The sequence below is a fragment of the Lycium barbarum genome, chromosome 5, assembly GCF_019175385.1.
Source record: "Lycium barbarum isolate Lr01 chromosome 5, ASM1917538v2, whole genome shotgun sequence".
In the NCBI taxonomy this organism is placed as follows: domain Eukaryota; kingdom Viridiplantae; phylum Streptophyta; class Magnoliopsida; order Solanales; family Solanaceae; genus Lycium; species Lycium barbarum.
In genome coordinates, this window is record NC_083341.1 from 11336020 (window position 1) to 11355746 (window position 19727).

At 32.8% G+C, this 19727-nt stretch overlaps 4 protein-coding genes across 4 annotated transcripts; 2 read left to right on the top strand and 2 right to left on the bottom strand.

The window, feature by feature from the left end:
• Positions 1 to 245: 245 nt before the first annotated feature.
• Positions 246 to 3718, bottom strand: LOC132642285 (expansin-A10-like). Its single transcript, XM_060359530.1, has 3 exons — positions 3499 to 3718; positions 2042 to 2354; positions 246 to 606 (listed from the first exon to the last, which is right to left on the bottom strand). The coding sequence occupies exons 1-3, from the start codon at positions 3650 to 3652 to the stop codon at positions 303 to 305; spliced, it is 771 nt and encodes a 256-aa protein (XP_060215513.1). The 5' UTR covers positions 3653 to 3718; the 3' UTR covers positions 246 to 302.
• A 2102-nt stretch (positions 3719 to 5820) lies between these two features.
• LOC132639194 (uncharacterized) lies at positions 5821 to 6744 on the top strand. The gene has a single exon (XM_060355664.1). The coding sequence runs from the start codon at positions 5821 to 5823 to the stop codon at positions 6742 to 6744; it is 924 nt and encodes a 307-aa protein (XP_060211647.1).
• A 145-nt stretch (positions 6745 to 6889) lies between these two features.
• Positions 6890 to 8032, top strand: LOC132639195 (uncharacterized). Its single transcript, XM_060355665.1, has one exon. The coding sequence runs from the start codon at positions 6890 to 6892 to the stop codon at positions 8030 to 8032; it is 1143 nt and encodes a 380-aa protein (XP_060211648.1).
• A 6034-nt stretch (positions 8033 to 14066) lies between these two features.
• On the bottom strand, positions 14067 to 18809 carry LOC132640443 (chalcone isomerase-like protein 2). The gene is made up of 5 exons (XM_060357030.1): positions 18683 to 18809; positions 18477 to 18563; positions 17172 to 17327; positions 16562 to 16788; positions 14067 to 14356 (listed from the first exon to the last, which is right to left on the bottom strand). Coding segments are annotated over exons 1-5 (633 nt in total). The 5' UTR covers positions 18684 to 18809; the 3' UTR covers positions 14067 to 14194.
• Between the last annotated feature and the right edge of the window lie 918 nt (positions 18810 to 19727).

Sequence of the window (19727 nt, forward strand, 5' to 3'; positions counted from 1 at the left end):
CCTTACATGCCACATACAAGTTGATTTACATTATATACACAAACACTGTAAAACAAATTTGCATAATAGGTAATTCGTCTTATTTTAGACTACTAATTCGTAAAATTCACAAATAGCCATTTTTCAACTCTTGTAATTGAAAAATAGTCATTGTCATGTAGTTTCGAATTTCACAGGTTAAGCTCTAGAACAACATGGAGTTTCACTTGTGTAATTAGAAACTACATGACCAATTGAGGGTGGCTATTTTTCAAAAATAAAGTCTAAAAATGGCCAGTAAACGCTACTTTGACAGTGGGAAACTAAAATTGACCCCCTTCAAAAGTTTGGCCAAATTGCCAATTAGCTGGTGCAGCATTGTTGCTTGTGATTGTTCTTCCATCACTTGTTGTCACTTTAAATGAAAGACTTTGGCCATTGAGATATGCATTGCTTTGCCAATTTTGGCCCCAATTTCTTGACATTAATTTCCATCCATTTTTGGACCCTTTAATTGAAACTGAATGAACATCTCCAGCACCACCAACATTGGTCACCAAAATCAAGTTGTAGTAGGAGTGGCCATTTATTGTAAACCGTATTCCTCCCTTCTTCTTGCAGGATACTCTGTCAAAGACCAAAACAAAATCCCATATCAGTTATTACTCTTTCTATTCGAATTTATGTATCATATTTTCCTTTTTAATTTGTTCCGGAAAGAATATCATACTTTCTTATTAGAAATAATTTAACTTTAAATTTTTTATTTTATCTTTAACAAATTGATCTATTCCTACATAAATGTCAACTACCTGTTTTACACCACAAACTTCAAAAGTTTTTATTTCTTTATTAAAGTTTGTGTCCAGTCACACCACATAAATCGAGACGAAAAAGGAGTACTCCTAAAAGTTGAAGTTAATGCTAATATATATCTAAAAGAATCATTTTTTTTATATTTAGAAATAGTGTAATTTTATTATTTTTGTTTTACCTTGACTAATATGACCTGCTGAGACCCTCTTGATATGAAATTCACTTTTTTATTATATGAGAGAGAAATATAAAAGGACATTTTGGAATTACACACGGGGGTTCTCATGTTTTGATTTCAGTGGAGGCAAAATCTCTAGGTTATTTCTTCATATATATATATATATATATATATATATATATATCATGTGTAAGCTGACCCGAACACTACGATCATAAAAAGAACAGGAAAAGGACACAAATGACCATCCGGGTGAAACTATTGACACTCGATGGCCCAGGAATCTTAAAAGTCATTTCTTAGCCTTTTCAAAATAATTTAATTTTCTAGCCATTTTTCAACTAATTCCAGCATATGTATATAAACTGTATCATTGTTGTATATGTATCACTATTGTATATGTATAGAAACTCTATCATTGTTGTATAGAATATGTATCACTGTTGTATATGTATAGAAAAAATGTATCATACGTATAGAAACTGTATCATTATCATATAGAATATGTATCCCTAAGGTATATGTATAGAAAATATATCATTGTTGTATAACAAATGTATAATCAACGTATAATTAGAAAATGTATAATTGGTGTATAATTTTGTTTTAATTAATGTATGCTTACTAATTATACACATATTATACATGTTTTGGGACATTTCTTGAAGGCTCAATTAACATATACTTACTAATTATATACATATTACACATGTTTTGAGATATTTTTTGAAGGCTCAGTATGAATTTTTTTCGTCAATCTTTACTGGCGACTTTTCGATCTTTTGTGGTGACTTTAGTCGCCACAATTAGTTCTGTTCTTTTAGGACCATTAATAGTAAGGGTAATTTTGGTACTTTTATCAAGTCATCTAAAGATATTTACAATATAGTCGTTCATTAAAAAAAAAAAGTGAAATTAGTAACATGAAAAATTAAATTAATTAATTACCAGCTACTCTAACATGTTAAAATGTTAGTGTAAAAATCCTTTTATGTGTCTATAAGTTAAATGTTAAACCTCTGTGCTTCGTTAAATACTGTCACATAAAATGGGACGAGCAAGTAATACCTGCGGAAAGAGATGGGGACGATGCCGGCTTTGTACTGTGCAATTTTCAAGAAAGCAGGCTGTGCCAAATCAAAGTGTTGCAGAGGAGGATTGCACCAGCCACCATTGTTGCTAGGTAGTGATGGATTTGGAGGGCAAAAATTCGTTGCAGTGACAGTAATAGTTCCTGGTTGACACAATTTGCCGTCATTGTTGCATTTGAGCTGGTAGCAAGCACCACATGTTAAACCATTGTTGAATAGGGCGGTGCTTAATGCAGCAGTGTTGGTTCCATAACCTTGGCTGTACAAATTACCATAGCCACAAGCACCCCCTGCATTTTTTGAAAATATGTTATTGTTAATACTATTTACAATGACTTTTTTTTAGAGTTGTACTATACTTTGATATTGAGTCACTATAGTTATAATAATGTAAATAAGTTTTTTCTCATTCATCCGATACCCGCTTTAGGTTTGACTAACCCTGATTTGGGTTGGGAAATCCCAATTTAGAAGTAAAATGCTTCTTATTAGAGAGGCGGTTCTATTTTCAGAATTTCACTCGCTCCACCATAACGTTGTTGCAAAATAGTAATTAGGGTTACTCATCGCACGGTTGAGAGTAATCAACTTAGGGTGTAAAGCGTTTTCAATCAAAGGCGATTTCATTTCGAGAATTCGAACCCGAAATCTCTGATTAATTAAGAGAGTTGGAGTAATCACCACTCCACTACAACCTTAATTTATTGCAGAATAATAATTAGGGGAACTCATCATTTGGTTGAGGGACAAAGAAAATAATCCCACCGCAAAATAAGAGAATGTTTATATGAGAGATTAAGGAAAATAATCTCCACATACTTGGTAATGCGCGGCTTTGGTTGGTTGTATAACAAAAAAATTACTGCACATATATAACTTTATGTGCAATGTCCAATTAGCGATACTAAATAATACATGTACATAGTTATATATGTTTGATTTATAAAGTATGGGTATTATTTATGTGAAATAAAAATGTGTGTATTGCCAATATAAAAATACATACTATATACATATATATTATTCACTGCATAACAATTCATACAACATAATTATTCACCGTATGACAATCTTTTAATTCATCATTTACTGCTTAAACAACACAATCTCATATATAATTCTGGCATAACGAATATGCGAATTAACCATACAAAGGTACTAAAAAGGTTTGTTTCAATAAGCACAATCTAAAGGCCTCTATACTCTACTCGAGAAACATTTAGCATGCACTATATACTTAGCATGCACTATACTTACAAATTATCCTTGATGCGAGTATCTATCGGAAATAGTCTCTCTACCTTCTCAAGGTAAGGATAAGGTCTGCATACATTCTACCCTTCCAAAACTTCACTTGTGATACTTACACATAGGGCCTCTTTCAAGAAATAAAGTAAATAAAGACTGAATTAAAGAAAAGTAGTGTAGACATACCCATTGTGCCAGATGCATCACCCCCTCCATAGAGAGTGGCATGAGCATTTTGCCACCCTCCATTATCACCAAAACTACCGTTGAAGCACAAGCTAAAGAAGATAAGAAGAAGAGAGAAAATGGAAAATGCTGAGGGAGGATAATAAACAGCCATTATTGATAAAGAAGAAGTTTTCAGGTAATTAATGATAGAGAGAAGATTAGAGTATACTAATTAAGAGCTAGCTTGATATATAAAGATGAGGGCATTGAGTGGTATGGAGAAGCTACTTATATATAGAAAAATCCAAGACGAAATTGGAGCTTATATACCCATAGGGAGGCAAATGTAAATACCATTTAAGTTATATACACTGACAATATATTTTCTATGTTTCAAAATACTTGTGACTTTTCGTTTCTCGAGAATCAATTCAACTAATCTGTTGAGCTAAATAAGATTAAATTAATTCAATATTTTAAAATTAAAATTTAGATATTTGAAAATTACATGAAAAATACTATAAGTTGCAATTTTTTCATATTAACATGGTGAAAAAAAAAAGCATTGGAAAATATTGTTCAAATTGAAATTGAAGTTCATGTAGCTTGAATTTCTAGAAGCAAAACGTTTACAAATATTTTAAGACGGAGGTAGTAATGGTTTTTTAATATCGTTGTGTAATTTAACCTGTTATATAAAGTTATTTACCATTTATTTTAGGGTACTGACTCCTCTTATTAATCAAATTACTTGCAATTACCTTTTAAATATATTGTTAATTAGTGGATAAAACTTAAACTCATAAATGTAGTGTAAATTATTAGAAAATGACAACACCATTAGAACCAAAAAGCTCCTTTTGTTTCTCCTCTCTTTTTTAACTTTTATTACGTTCGATTGATTCTTTCTCTTTTATTATTTAATCATTTAATATAATATGTATATACATTTGATATGGTCATAAAACGACGACGAAATGCACATGCAGTTGTTCCAATTGAACTACCATTTTGATTTTTTTTTTTTTATATTTGTTAAGATTTTAGATCAATATATAAGCAGCCAAGCACATGCATTTCTCAAATGTTTATAGCCATTTTTCTATGTATTTTTCGCATTCGTTTCAAAGTATAAATATTTTTATCTACTTCACTTTAAAATATGCTAATTAGGTAGGTAACAACGTGGAAATTTGGTAGGTAGAAGATGCAATAATCTTGTTAATGATCATATTTAACTTCTAGTGGTTATTATATTTAACAAGCTACCAAATCAGTATCTATTAATCATAATTATATTTCAACTACATAGTAAAAAAAATCACTGACATTTCAAAAAAAAAAAAAAAAAGGTATAAGTCTACTTGTATTTGACCTATGCAAGTGAACGTATGGACAAAAGAAGTTTCATAAAGTTTTGTTATTCATTATATGTATATTGTCGATTAAATCAGCTCAAGATATATAGTTTATTATGAGAAGATAGATTAGTAATCATGAGAGTAGGTTAATAATAAGAAAATAATACAAACATCAAAACTATTAGAAAGTCAACAGTTTTTCTTAATCACATATGTTAGCTTGTAAATCATGCAATTAGTTAGCTTTAAAAAACCATCAAATTACTTACTCTGAAACAATTCAATTATGTGATATTCTTTTTTTTAGTCTGTTAAAAAAATGATATTATATTATAACTGCTTAGGGGTTTTCCTCTCAGCGCATGTTAGCTTAGCGTGCGCACCCATGGGGAAGAGGACTCGAATCCCTACACAGAAGGCGATCGAAGCTCAGGAAGGTGGAAAAAAAGGGGATACACAGATGAAGATGAAGGATAACCAGAAGAAACTAGGTGCGAAGGGTGTAAACACTGCGGGAACACCGTCTACAGTTGCGACAATGGCAATCGTAGGTGAGGAGTCGAATGAAGTTGAACTACCATCCCAATTGGAAATTGATGAAGCGATTGTGGTTGGAAGTGGGGAAACAGGGGCGGCGGCAACTAGGGTGACGGCGACTCCACCAACGAAGAAAGTAGGGTCCCAAACAATTATGCAGGGATGGGAGGAAACAATGCAAATGTCGAACAGCACTGGAAGGCAATCATGGGCGGATGAGGTAGACGCGGAAGTAGAGATGAGGGGCAAAGGCTCAATTTGGGACAATTTCGACATATCCAAAATATCTAATGTTGGGTTTAAACTCGATTTTGTGTCGCCAATCAAAGAAGGTGAGTCTCCTGTATGCGAAATTGAAATTGAGGACATAACATCAGAAATTGCTTATTAGAGGAATGTGGTCGTTTGCTATGTGTTGGGAGCTCATCCCCCGTTTGCTGTGATGAGAGGATACATACAGAGACAGTGGGGGAAACATGGAATTAACAAAATCTCAATGAAGAAAAATGGTATAGTCTTGGTGAAGTTTGATAACCCGGAAGGGAAGAATGAGGTGTTACAAGGTGGGATATATCACATTGATAATAAACCTTTCATTGTAAAAGCTTGGAATGAGGATATGGAGTTCACTCGAGAGGAGCTGTATACAGTACCAATTTGGGTGAAATTGCTAGGGTTGGATTTCAAGTACTGGGGCCCTAAAAGGTTAAGTAAAATTGGAAGTCTCATTGGCAAACCTTTGATGGCAGATAAGAACACTGAAAAGAAGATTGGGCTGAATTTTGCGAGACTTCTGATAGAGGTAGATGTGGACACACCGTTGCCGGATAAGGTGTATTTTAGGAATGAGAAGGGCAACATCATCGAGCAGAAAGTTCAATACGATTGGAAGCCTGTGTTATGTAAGTATTGTAAAAAATATGGGCACTCTGAGGTAGAGTGCAGGATAAAGAAGCCTAGGTCTCCACCAAATCAACTAGTGGCGAAGACTACTCCTTCAGAGGGGAATAATTCTCCCACTCAACCAGAGCAAGTAGGGGGTGACGCAACAGCACCATTAATGGGTAAGGTCACAGAGCCAAGGAAAGGTGGCACATGTGTAACACAAGGAGGGGCTAAAGAAGGACAACTACAACGGGCTAAAGCTAAAGAAGCAATTAGGAAGTTCCTGGAGCAACAAGATAAACGTACAGGTTGGGCGTCTCCACTAAATACGAGCAAGATGCCTAGGGTGCAGGGGAAACAAGGGGTGTATAGTCAGAACCCTTTTGATGTGCTAGAAGGACCAAGTACAAGCCAGTCACACCAAAGCAGTCAGGTTGCACATGGGGGAGGCACTGATCTTGTCCCTAAAGGAACTGGATAACATCCTTTGTTGGAATGTTAGGGGCTTGAATGCCCCTAACAAACAAAAGGAGGTAAAACTCCTATGTAATAATGAAAGTATTGGATTGGTAGCATTGTTGGAGACCAAAGTTAAAAGTAACAAAATAGAGCATGTTGCGGAAAGTATGTTTGGAGGTTGGGAATACCTTACAAATTTAGACCACCATTACAATGGGAGAATTTACTTGTCTTGGAGGTCGGATTACTATCAGGTTGGTCTGGTCACTGGTTCTGCTCAAAGTATTACATGTATTGTTAGGGATAAAGTATCCCAATTGGAGTTTCAGTTGACAATTGTATACGGGTTCAACACCAAAGAGGAGAGAAGGGAGTTATGGAGTCAGTTGGAGAGCCTAAGTGCGGGAGTCACAATACCATGGTTTATTATGGAAGACTTTAACTCGGTACTACATACAGATGATAGAGTTGGTGGCACACCAGTAAGTTTGAGTGAAGTTGTGGATTTTCAGGCGTGTGTCGATGTTTGCGAGTTGATTGAGTTACCACATGGAGGAAATAAGTATACTTGGAATGATAAGCATGGAGATAGTAGAATCTTTTCCAAAATAGATTGGGCGTTTGTTAATAGAGAATGGTTGGATAATATGCCCGTGGTTAATGCCAATTTCCTAGTAGAGGGGATAAGTGATCATTGCCCATTGAAAATTGCAAAAGAAGGGGGTAATAACAGATCTAAGAAACCCTTCAAATACTGTAATGTCTGGGCAAAACACCCTCAGTTCCTAGATACTGTTAAGCAAGTCTGGCAAGCACCTGTGGAGGGGTGTTATATGATGCAAGTGGTTAAGAAACTCAAACAGCTGAAGCAGAGTCTCAAGAGCCTACACAAACAACACTTTCGGAATATACTTGTTGAGGTTGAGGAAGATAGGGCATCTTTAACACAAGCGCAGAGGAACTTACATCAGAACCCATCTGATATCACATTGCAAAATCAAGAGAGGCAACTATACCAGCAGTTTAGGAAGTCATCGTACCTAGCTGAGATTTTCTTGCAACAAAGAAGTAAGGCAAATTGGATAAGATTGGGAGATGATAACACAAAGTATTTTTACTCTATAATCAAGCACAAAAGGCTACAGCAAGCTACTACTCAAATTCAAGATAAGAATGGAGTTTTGCAGACTGATGGGCAAGCTATAACACGTGTGTTTGTGGATTATTATGAGGAATTGCTGGGCAGGAAGGAGCAGAATAGAATCAAAGCATTCGGTAGTTTTTTAACAATGGACGCACACTCTCAATAGTACAACAGATGGAAATGGTCATACCATACTCAGCTCAGGAAGTGAAGCAAGCCATGTTCAGTATTGATACGAATAAGAGCCCCGGACCAGATGGTTATAGCAGCGGTTTCTTTAGAGAAGCATGGAGTTTGGTGGGAAATGATGTTACCCAAGTAGTCCTACAATTCATGGAGAGTGGTAAATTACTAAAACAGATTAATTCCACTATAATCTCTCTAATTTCCAAAGTTTCGATACCTGTAGTAGCCAGCCAGTTCAGGCCAATATCTTGTTGCAATATTATCTACAAGTGTATCTCCAAGTTGTTGTGTTTGAGGTTGAAGAAAGCTCTTACTAGCCTTGTGTCAAACAACCAAGCAGCATTCGTAGAGGGCAGATCATTAGTGCATAATGTACTGATTTTCCATGACTTGTTCAGACATTATAATAGGAAAGCAGCATCACCTAGGTGTCTCATGAAGATTGATCTTAGGAAGGCCTACAACATGGTAAGTTGGGATTTTATTGAGGAAGCCTTGAGAGGATTTGGTTTTCCAGAAACATTTACTAATCTGGTAATGACTTGTGTTACAACTACTAAATTCTCAGTAAAGGTAAATGGGGAAGGGCATGGATATTTTGAAGGGAAAAGGGATCTCAGACAAGGTGACCCCATATCACCCCTTTTGTTTGTACTTGTCATGGAGTATCTGTCAAGAATTCTTAGGAAAATGAGTGAATTGACTGACTTTAGATTCCACTCTATGTGTAAAAGTACTAGATTGACTCATTTGATTATGATATTTTGCAAAGGGAATATGAGGTCAGTTTCTAGAGTAATGGACGCACTCAATCACTTCAGTGGTGTTACGGGGCTGCTAGCAAATTTGGATAAGTCCAATATCTTCATAGCTGGAGTAGATGACAAAATTCAGGAGGAAATTATTAGTAAAACTGGGTTCTCTATGGGAGTCTTGCCTATGAAATATTTGGGACTACCACTTACTTCCAAGAAATGGAATAGCATGGACTGCCAGCAGTTAGTGAATAAGATTACCAGTCGAATTCATGATGTGTATGCTAAGCACCTGTCCTACGCTGGAAGATTACAAATTATAATGGCAGTGCTGTTTTCAATATATAACTTCTGGGGTGCGGTATTTATACTGCCCCAGAGTGTACTGAAGGAGATAGACAAAAAATGTAGGGAGTTTCTATGGGGAGCTTTTGAAGAGAAAAGGAAAATTGCTTTGGTAGCATGGGACAAAATCTGTATGCTGAAGAAGAATGGAGGACTTAACATTAAAGGGTGTAGTAAATGGAACATTGCTTCCGTAGGAAAACTACTTTGGCAAGTGGCAAGCAAAAAAGATATCCTGTGGGTGAAATGGGTTAATGGCATCTATATAAAGTCTGAGGAGAACATATGGGAACATAAACCACCTGGGGATTGTAGTTGGTACTGGAAGAAGTTAAATTCCTTGAAGACTCAAATGGTTGACTGGTATCAAGGAGATAGGTATAAACTTACCCCAACAGGTGCTTATTCTGTTTCAAAAAGCTATGAGACTATGTTGGGGACTATGTCAAGGTTTGGGGAAGCTGATCTGGTGTGGAGTAAAATTATGATACCTAGGCAGAGGATGATAGTGTGGTTAGCATTGGTAGACGATCAGACCTGCTGTCTGTGTGATGCAGCAGTGATAGAAACGCAAAGCCACTTGTTTGTTGATTGCCAATGGATTTCAGGAATCAGGAACACACTGAGTACATGGCTGGGTATTCCCATACTATGCCAGAGAGTACATGACACAATTAGATGGATTAAAAGAAGACGATGGAAGCAGTTCCAGAAGGAGATAGTCACAGCAATTTGGGGAGCATTGATATACTACACATGGCAAGCAAGAAATTGGAAAATATTCAAGGAAGCAAATGTAAATAAAGAGTTTGTTACAGTACAGATACAAAAGAAGGTCAGGGAAAGATTAGGCACGCTGAATTGTTCAAAGAGAGCCCGTAGGTGTCAAACTTTGATTCAGAGATTATGTAACTAGTTCTGTTGGCTCGAGGTCTAGTAGTTTCAAGACAACCTTCCTAGAAGGTGGTTAAGAACACTAGATGCTCCTTAGGATGTAATGCTTATTTGTTTGTTATGGTAATAATTCACATTTCATTGCCAAAAAAAAAATGATATTGTTTAACTTTAAACTTCTAATTAATTTTACGCTTAATGTAATAATTTATAGCCAAACAGTATATATGATTTGATTTAGACCACAATTTTTTTAAAAAAAAAAAATCTTCTTTTTTACCCTTCATACACAATCAAACAACATCATATCGGACGAAGGGAGTAATAGATACTTGTTGCAGAGAAAAACTGTAGTCATTAGTCTCTATTTTGTTTAATGTCTTCGTGTCAATAGTTAGTTCTATATTATCAAACTGGTTTAAGTGCAACTAGGAAGAAGGTTTAAGGGTTAAGTGTTACGGGGCCGAAGTTTACCTGCTCGCAATAATTAATAAACAAAAAGGACTTCGCGCTGAATATGTCTTGAATAACAACAACAACAACAACAACAACAACAACAACAACAACAACAAAAACAACAATAACATATCCAGTGTACATAATCCCACACAGTGGAATCTGGAGAGCCGGGTGGTGTATAAGAAGACCTTAATCCTACCTTGTGAATAACTTTGAGTTTAATGTGAATATTGAGAAGAGAAATGAGGACATAAATACACAACCAAGTACCATCGGGATTTAAGTTATATTTTAAGTGCAACTAGGAAGAAGGTTTAAGGGTTAAGTGTTACGGGGCCGAAGTTTACCTGCTCGCAATAATTAATAAACAAAAAGGACTTCGCGTTGAATATGTCTTTAATAACAACAACAACAACAACAACAACAACAACAACAACAACAATAACAACAGCAACAACAACAAAAACAACAATAACATATCCAGTGTACATAATCCCACACAGTGGAATCTGGAGAGCCGGGTGGTGTATAAGAAGACCTTAACCCTACCTTGTGAATAACTTTGAGTTTAATGTGAATATTGAGAAGAGCAATGAGGACATAAATACACAACCAAGTACCCTCGGGATTTAAGTTATATATACTAAAATAATTATTGAAAACAAATTGATCTTGAGTAATCGGGAGCAAGTGAGAGGTTGTCAGCTGGTACACTCCCAGCTTCTTAAGCTTGGGAATTGTGCCGGACTAATACTACGGACTTCAGAATTCGATGGAATTTTGGTAAAGTCAATTGCTACGAGTGTTATAATTCATTTGATTGGCAAGTTCAATCAATTCATAGTGCTTCTCAAGTAATGAGTGTAACCTTTTTTTTTATACATCGGTATATGGCGTTTAAACTTAATGCAATCGTTCTACACCCTGCGCGGTATCTTGTCGTATATTCAACATTGTTAATTTTTTTTACCTTAAGAAGCTGAGATTTATATGCACAAACTTCAAATGTTTTTTCTTTAATTAATTTATTTTAGTTAGTACGTTAGATGTATCTCTCAAAAGTTCTGTACACATGCAAGATCTTGATTTTTGAGATAACATTATTAAGTTTAGTTGGCATATCATATCCATATCTCTCAAGTATCCCTTACACATGATACTTATTTGTAAGATCACATAACCTGTATTTATCATTGCTTCATGTGTACTCTCAGAGTACCTAATTAATGTGATTTGTTTGGCTTGACAAATCTCTTGTCAAGATTTTATTGTTGTGAAATCAAGCCACATGTCCTATGACACAATTTTTTTTTTCTTACTTCTTATTTCTTGCAAGAACAATTTTTTTTATTTTTTTATATAAGCATAGTGTTCAGTCAGTTTGGGGTACCTTGCCGATTTCAAAAGTTTTATTATCATAAAAATCTCATGTCATGTTTTAGATCCCGGTTTTTATTTTTTATTTTTTTAAATTCCGTGCCGATTCAAAATATATCACATAAAGTGAAACAAAGAAAATTTACTTTTTACGCATATATATTATCTTGAATGCTTTGAACTAAATTTCTGGTTTCGCCATCAAGGGTCTTCTTCGGGAAGTGACGCTTACCCTTTATTGCATTTTATAGGGAATCAAATTATGTAGAAATTGTGAAACTCTTTCGCTCAATATTGGCATATATAATTGCAAAGCAAGATATAGGTAAACGGATTTGGGACAATTAAACAGCTTAATATGACATTTATATAATGTCATATCTTCACTTTCTTGTAGTGTCCACTGGATTTTTTAGTCAACCTGTTTGCTACGTCCTTGAGATTTAATTGATCAACTTATTTACCTCCTAAAATCAGTTATAGTAGTATATAAAGTACCATATATGTACAAAACAATGTAAATGCATCTTTCAAAGCGATCAAATTGAATCTTTTCTAGCTTTCTCTGTTCAATTCTATTCACTTGAATTTTATTACTCTGTTCTTTTAGGAGAAGAGACTCTTACTGATAAATTGTTTGCAAAGAAGCTGCTACAATTAGCATATTCATTAAGAGGATGTTTGGCTAAGTTTATTATCATAAAAATGTCATGTCATGTCCGGTCAATTTGGGGGTACCTTGCCGATTTCAAAAGTTTTATTATCGTAAAAATGTCATGTCATATTTAAGACCTAATTTTTTTTTCTTTTTTAAATTTCGTGCCGATTCAAAATATATCATGTAAAGTGAAACAGAGAAAGTATATTTTTTACGCATATACATTATCTTGAATGCTTTTAACTAAATTCCTGACTACCATTATTAAGGGTCTTCTTCGGGAAGTGACAGTTACCCTTTATTGCATTTTATAGGGAATTAGATTATATTGAAGTTTTGAAACTCTTTCACTCAATATTGGCATATTATAATTGCAAAGCAAGGTACAAGTAAACGACTTTGGGACATTTAAACAGCTTAATATGACATTTATATAACGTCGTCGTATCTCCACTTTCTTGCAGTGTCCACTGGATTTTTTAGTCACCCTGTTTGCTACGTCCTTGAGACTTAATTGATCAACTTATTTACCTCCAAAAATCAGTTATAGTGTATAAAGTACCATATATGTACAAAACAATGTAAATGCATCTTTCAAAACCATCAAATTGAATCTTTTCTAGCCTTCTCTGTTCAAATCTATTCATGACTTGAAATTTTATTACTCTGTTGTTTTAGCAGATTAGCAGAAGTGACTCTTACTAATAAATTGTTCGCAAAGAAGCTGCTACAATTAGTATGTTCGTTAAGAAGATGTTTGACTAAGCTTATAAGTTGGTTAAACTATTTTATATACAAGCATTTTGGCTTATTAACGTGTTTAATAAACATAAGAAGTGCTGATAAGCTAAAACCGCAAAAAGTCATAAGTTGGTCACATGCAATTTATGATTTTACAGCTTATAAACACTTTTGGTTTGACCAAGTCTTTTATGATTTAATCCCTAATATCTTTTGTAATCTCCAAAATATTCTTCCTAAAACAATACTTCCTCCGGATCAATAAAAGTGTCCACTTAGCAAATCAAGAAAAAATTAACATTGTTTTTTCATATTTGCCCCTATTAAGTGTCATATGATCAAATCCCAACGCCTATTTAATTAGGGGTAGTTTAGACAAATTACCTATTTTTGTCTAGGAGTTAGTATTTTCTTAAGGAGTGTGTAAATGGCTAAGTGGACTCTTTTTTTTATCCGGAGGGAGTAACTTTTAATTATCTCTCTATTCTATTTCCGTTATTCGTCCTTTTTTTTTTTGTAAAATACTTTAGAATTTATATTTTTTATAAATAGTTTTAAGGATATTTCAATCATTTTAAATTTTTTTTAATCAAAAACGCTAGTTGCTTATTATCAAATTCAATAATTCTATGCAAGTACGCAAGTACTAATTTATAAAATCAGCTTTAAAACCTAAAAGTGCTGAAGTTTTTCATTAATCAGCTAACGAAAACAGACTCTAAAAAACTAGCACCCTTAAACAATTTAAGACTAACAAGGAAAACAAGAAATATTGCAAACAAAGCTAAATAAACTTCTACTTTATTAATTTCAAACACAAATCTTGAAACAAAAGGTCTTCCTCTATAGGCTAAATGCAAAAGCCAACATGACCAAAATAACAAATCAAGACAACAACATAAACATAATGTCTTTATTTAGACAATTCAGCACAAAGGTTGTTGGCCAAGGAAGAAATAGTTGTAGGTGACACTCCCCTGCTTCCACCTAAGTACCATTTCTTAATCATCTCTACAACATTTGCATTTGTCACTTCCATTTCTGAGTCTTCCTTACCTTCTATGGTGGATGAAATCTGTTACAAGTCATAGGCAAACATCAGAAAAAGGACATTATTAAGAGGGCGTTTGGGTGAGCTTATAAGCTGGTCAAAATAGCTTTTATAAGTACATTTTGACTTATTTATGTATTTGGCACATATCAAAAGTGTTTATAACTCAAGTGCTTATAACTCAAAATCAAACAAAAATAGTAAGTTGGTCAACCCCATCTAAAGTTGTTAACCGGTTTCAACCGGAACCGGACCGGTAACCGGTTAAGGAACCGGCCGGTTCCGGTTAAAAAACCGGAACCGCTTAACCGGTTTCGGTTTACCGGTTTGAAACTCCAAACCGGAACCGATCCGGTTTGGAATGGTTAAAATCTTTTTTTTTTTTTTTGTATTATATATATATATTATAGTATTTATTAGTATATTGTAGGTATATTTACATATATTATACAACTTTATAATTAAAGTTTAAATATTTACTGACTAACAGCCTAACAGCAAGTCAGCAATACAGAATAGTGCTTTTCGTATACATATATATGTATAACTTACATATACTTATATATATGTATAACTTAATATATATATGTACTATATACTAAATATATGTATAACTTAATATATATACTATATATATGTATATATATGTACTATATACACTTATATATATGTACTATATACTATATATACTTACTTATATACTATATATACTTATATACTATATATACTATTTTTTCTAAGTATACTATATATACTTATATATGTTTAAGTATACTATATAATTTAATATATATACTATATATATGTATAACTTCATATATATACTAAATATATGTATAACTTAATATATATACTATATATATGTATAACTTCATATATATACTAAATATATGTATAACTTAATATATATACTAAATATATGTATAACTTAATATATATACTATATATATGTATAACTTCATATATATACTAAATATATGTATAACTTAATATATATACTATATATATGTATAACTTAATATATATACTATATATATGTATAACTTCATATATATACTAAATATATGTATAACTTAATATATATACTATATATATGTATATATATGTACTATATACTCTATATACTTATAACTTATATATATATGTATAACTTAATATATATACTATATATATGTATATATATGTACTATATACTCTATATACTTATAACTTATATATCTATATACTATATATACTTATATATAGGTATATATAGGTATAACTTAATATATATACTATATATACATATATACTTAATATATATACTATATATATTTATATACTATATATACTTATATATGTGTATAACTTAATATATATACTATATATATGTACTATATACTATATATACTTACTTATATACTATATATACTATATATATGTATGTATAACTTAATATATATACTAAATATATGTATAACTTAATATATATATACTATATATATGTACTATATACTATATATACTTATATATAGGTATAACTTAATATATATACTATATATATACTACATATACTTAATATATATACTATATATATTTATATACTATATATACTTATATATGTGTATAACTTAATATATATACTATATATACTTATATATATGTACTATATACTATATATCCTTTTTTTGTTTTTTAATTTTCACCGGTTAAACCGGTTTAACCGGTTCCGGTTTCCAAAATATTGGAACCGGACCGGTAAACATTTACACGGTTAACCGGAACCGGTTAACCGGTTCTACCGGTTCCGGTTTAACCGGTCCGGTTACCGGTTACCGGTTAAAACCGGTTAGCCCGAACCGGTTGCCACCTTTAACCCCATCTTATGATTTTGCAGCTAATAAGCACTTTTGGTTTGACCAATGTTTTACGGTCCCTGATATTTCTTGTCCACTCTGAAATACTCTTCCTAAAACATAACTTCTAATTATCTCTCTATTTTATATCTGCAATTTATCCTTTTTCATGTAAAAATACTTTTAAATCCATATTTTATGTAAATAGATTTAAGGACATTTTAATAGAAAAAAATACTTATCAATACTTTTTTTTTCAAACACACAACTATTAGCATCAGTTTCAGCCCCTAAAAATATTATATAACACTTGATGCTTATCAGTTACTTTTAATAAGCTAAACCTTATGGAAATTCATATCTTATAATCAAATTTGTTAGGGATAAGTGTTACCTTTGCAGTGGCAGAAGTAGCTGGGAAAGAATATGTTATTACAGAGTCTTTCTTGAAATACTTAGACTGGAAAAATTCAACAATTTTTTCGAGTGCTTCTTCTTCTTCTTCTTCATATTTATCGACTTCTGCTAAACGATCGCGTATGGCGCTCTCTAGCTGCACCCCATACTGTGAACCTTTGATCTCTTTAATCACTACTACTCTCAAGAACTTATCCACTGGAGCTGCAAATTTAGAGCATCGAATCTATTTTATCTGTACTGTGAACTACGAGTCATTACTCAAATGGTCACATAGCTATCCGAAATCACCTACTAAAGTCATGTTGTTTATTTGTAATAGAAAAGTCAGTTAACTAAGCATATAGCACTCAGAAGGTCACTCAATTGTCCAAATAGCTATTTTACCCTTTAATAGGTACTTTGGTTAGTTGAGTGACTTTCTGAGTGCATGTTATTGGCATAGTTAAGTGATTTTTCTGGTATAAACAAAGAAAAATAACTTTACTAGATAATCTCGAATAGTTCAGCGACAATTTGAGTAATAGACTCCTTAAACAACTGTATAAAAATAAGAATATCTAGTGATTAGTAAAGGTTTTAGTTACCATTAACAATTGCTTCAAAGAATTCATCATTTTCAGTTAGCTCAGCTCCTGTTTTGCCCTTCCACTGCTGCAAATGAGACACAATTTCTGGGTCCAAGTAAACTCCAATTGCAGTGAATTTAATTTGGAGAAAGTGTATCTCTATGTCAGTTATTCCTGACAAAACATTTCGAAACAGTGAGATTAATAACCTGAATAAAAAAGAGGGGGGAGGGGGGGTGGGGGTGGGGGTGGGGCGGTACTCTGCTACTACACTGATAGCATAAATAATTTTTTATAGTCTGTGTATATAAATTAAACTCAAACCAAAAAATATTTGTATATAGAGAAGGTGGGGTAGCGGAGGTGCGTGGGGGTGGGGGGGATGGAGAATAGGGGAAAACAAGAACATGTTTACTAAACTATACAAAAGGAATTCCTTTTTAATACAAAAACAAAATTTTAAGTGATCTAACATTTTAACAATTCAACAAGTATACAGTCGGGGAGCGCGGAGCAGGAGTTTCAGCTATAATTTAGCATATCTCAGTAAGTTTGATCAAAATTTTGTATTTGTGCTAAGGAATCTACATAGTAGGTATGAATAATCAAGGGTGGATTCAACATGATGCGTACGGGTTCACAGGAACATAGTAGCTTTTGCTCAAACTCTATGTATGCATTAAAATATTTACTAAATATTTATAATTCTACTTGACTATAAATCTAGTTATTATCGTATATTTACTTGAAAAGCAGCTAGCTTTCAACATAAACATTGGCAGACAATATCAAAATCCCAACACAGAGGAAAAAAGATAATAATATCAGGATTCTAGGGTTTATAGACGCGCGGAGCTGGAGTTTCAGCTACAATTCGGCATATTTCAGTAATTTTGATCAAAATTTTATATTTGTGCTAAGAAATCTACATAGTAGGTATGAATAATCAAGGGTGGATTTAGCATGCCGCGTGGGTTCACAGGAACATAGTAGCTTTTGCTCAAACTCTATCTATGCATTAAAATATTTACTATATATTTATAATTATACTTGACTGTAAACCTAGTTATTATCGTATATTAACTTGAAATCGTTGAACTAATCTACAAACTTCAGATTTTGGATTACCTCTGTGAATAATCTTTTCAGAATTCAATATGTTGTCATTTCTAGAATTTAGAACTCATGAACTCAAAATTCTGAATCCGCCTTTGCACACAACATTTTTTTGCCATGACCCAACATAGGTAATGGTTAATATTGGACATGCAGCAGTAAAATGAAGAGATAAAAATCAAGAAGATGTGGTAAAAGATATTTTACCGTGACCCATCAAAGGTAAAGGCTTAGTATTCATCATGAACTCGGAAGGAAAAGGGATTTCATCCACCATCACTTCATTCTTTCCCACTACACACAAAAAAGTTAAACATTTTGGACAAGATTAATCAAGAATCTTTTTTTACACTTTATCCTAGTAAATTACAACAAACACAGAAAGAATAAAATAAAAAGAAAAAATAGCTTACTCTTTATCTTGATTGAGAAAACTTGGAGAGTTTGAGAGTGGACTTAAAATTTGAAAGTAAGTTTGTTGTTGTTTAAGGTTATGTGGAATATATATAAAAGGGAAAATATTTGGAGAACTTTTAGCTACCACTCAATCTACCTTCCAGCAATGAGACTTGTTAGGTACGAGTCGACATTTTTTGTTAAAAGAAAGTAAGTTTGGCACGAGCAATTGGAAAGGACGTTGTGAATTTGTAAGATTTAGAACCTTTATTTTTAGTTAACTTAGTCACATGAATCTTGAACTTGGGATAATTGGTTATAATCTTCTATTTTAGAAGAAAAAAAAAAGACAAAATTTATTACATTGGTGATTAGGAATAGAAAGGAGGAAGGGAGACAATGAAAATTGAACTAATGAATATATTGTATCGGAAGATTTTCATAGATACCACTAAACAATAAGTGTCGATGTTAAGAATTATTCTCATGAAAAACATTTTGTGTTGCACAAACCGTATAACCAAACTTATTAATATACATATAGTAATTGTCTTAAAAATGCATGGACGTTTTAAATATTTCTACCAATTGTGAACAATTTTTTTCGGTGTAATGGGTTAGGAAATTACTTATATCCTCCAAACAACGTCAACTTTTTCTTTCCTGTTCTTTCTTCTATATATTAGTGCATAATTCTAATATGAAATTATAATTATACATTAATCTGTTTAAAAATAAAAGCCAAAACTTCAACAAACTTTTCATCTCTTTTGTCTTTTTGTACTCTTGTTTCTATTCTTGCAAAAGAATGAGCTCAATCTTGCACGTAATTATCGAGGATTATGTCATTATTTATATAAAATTTTGATCATGAATTATCAAGGATTATTTCCTCATTCATATAAATGTTTCATCATGAACTTACTAGTAGTATACTCTACCTTTTATAAATTAGCTCAAAGAAAAAAAAGGAAAAAAATTGCTTTCGTCTCGTGTTGCATAACCACCACTCCTTTCACCAACCAATTTTAGGCCCTGTTGTCTCATTGAAAACCTCTGCCA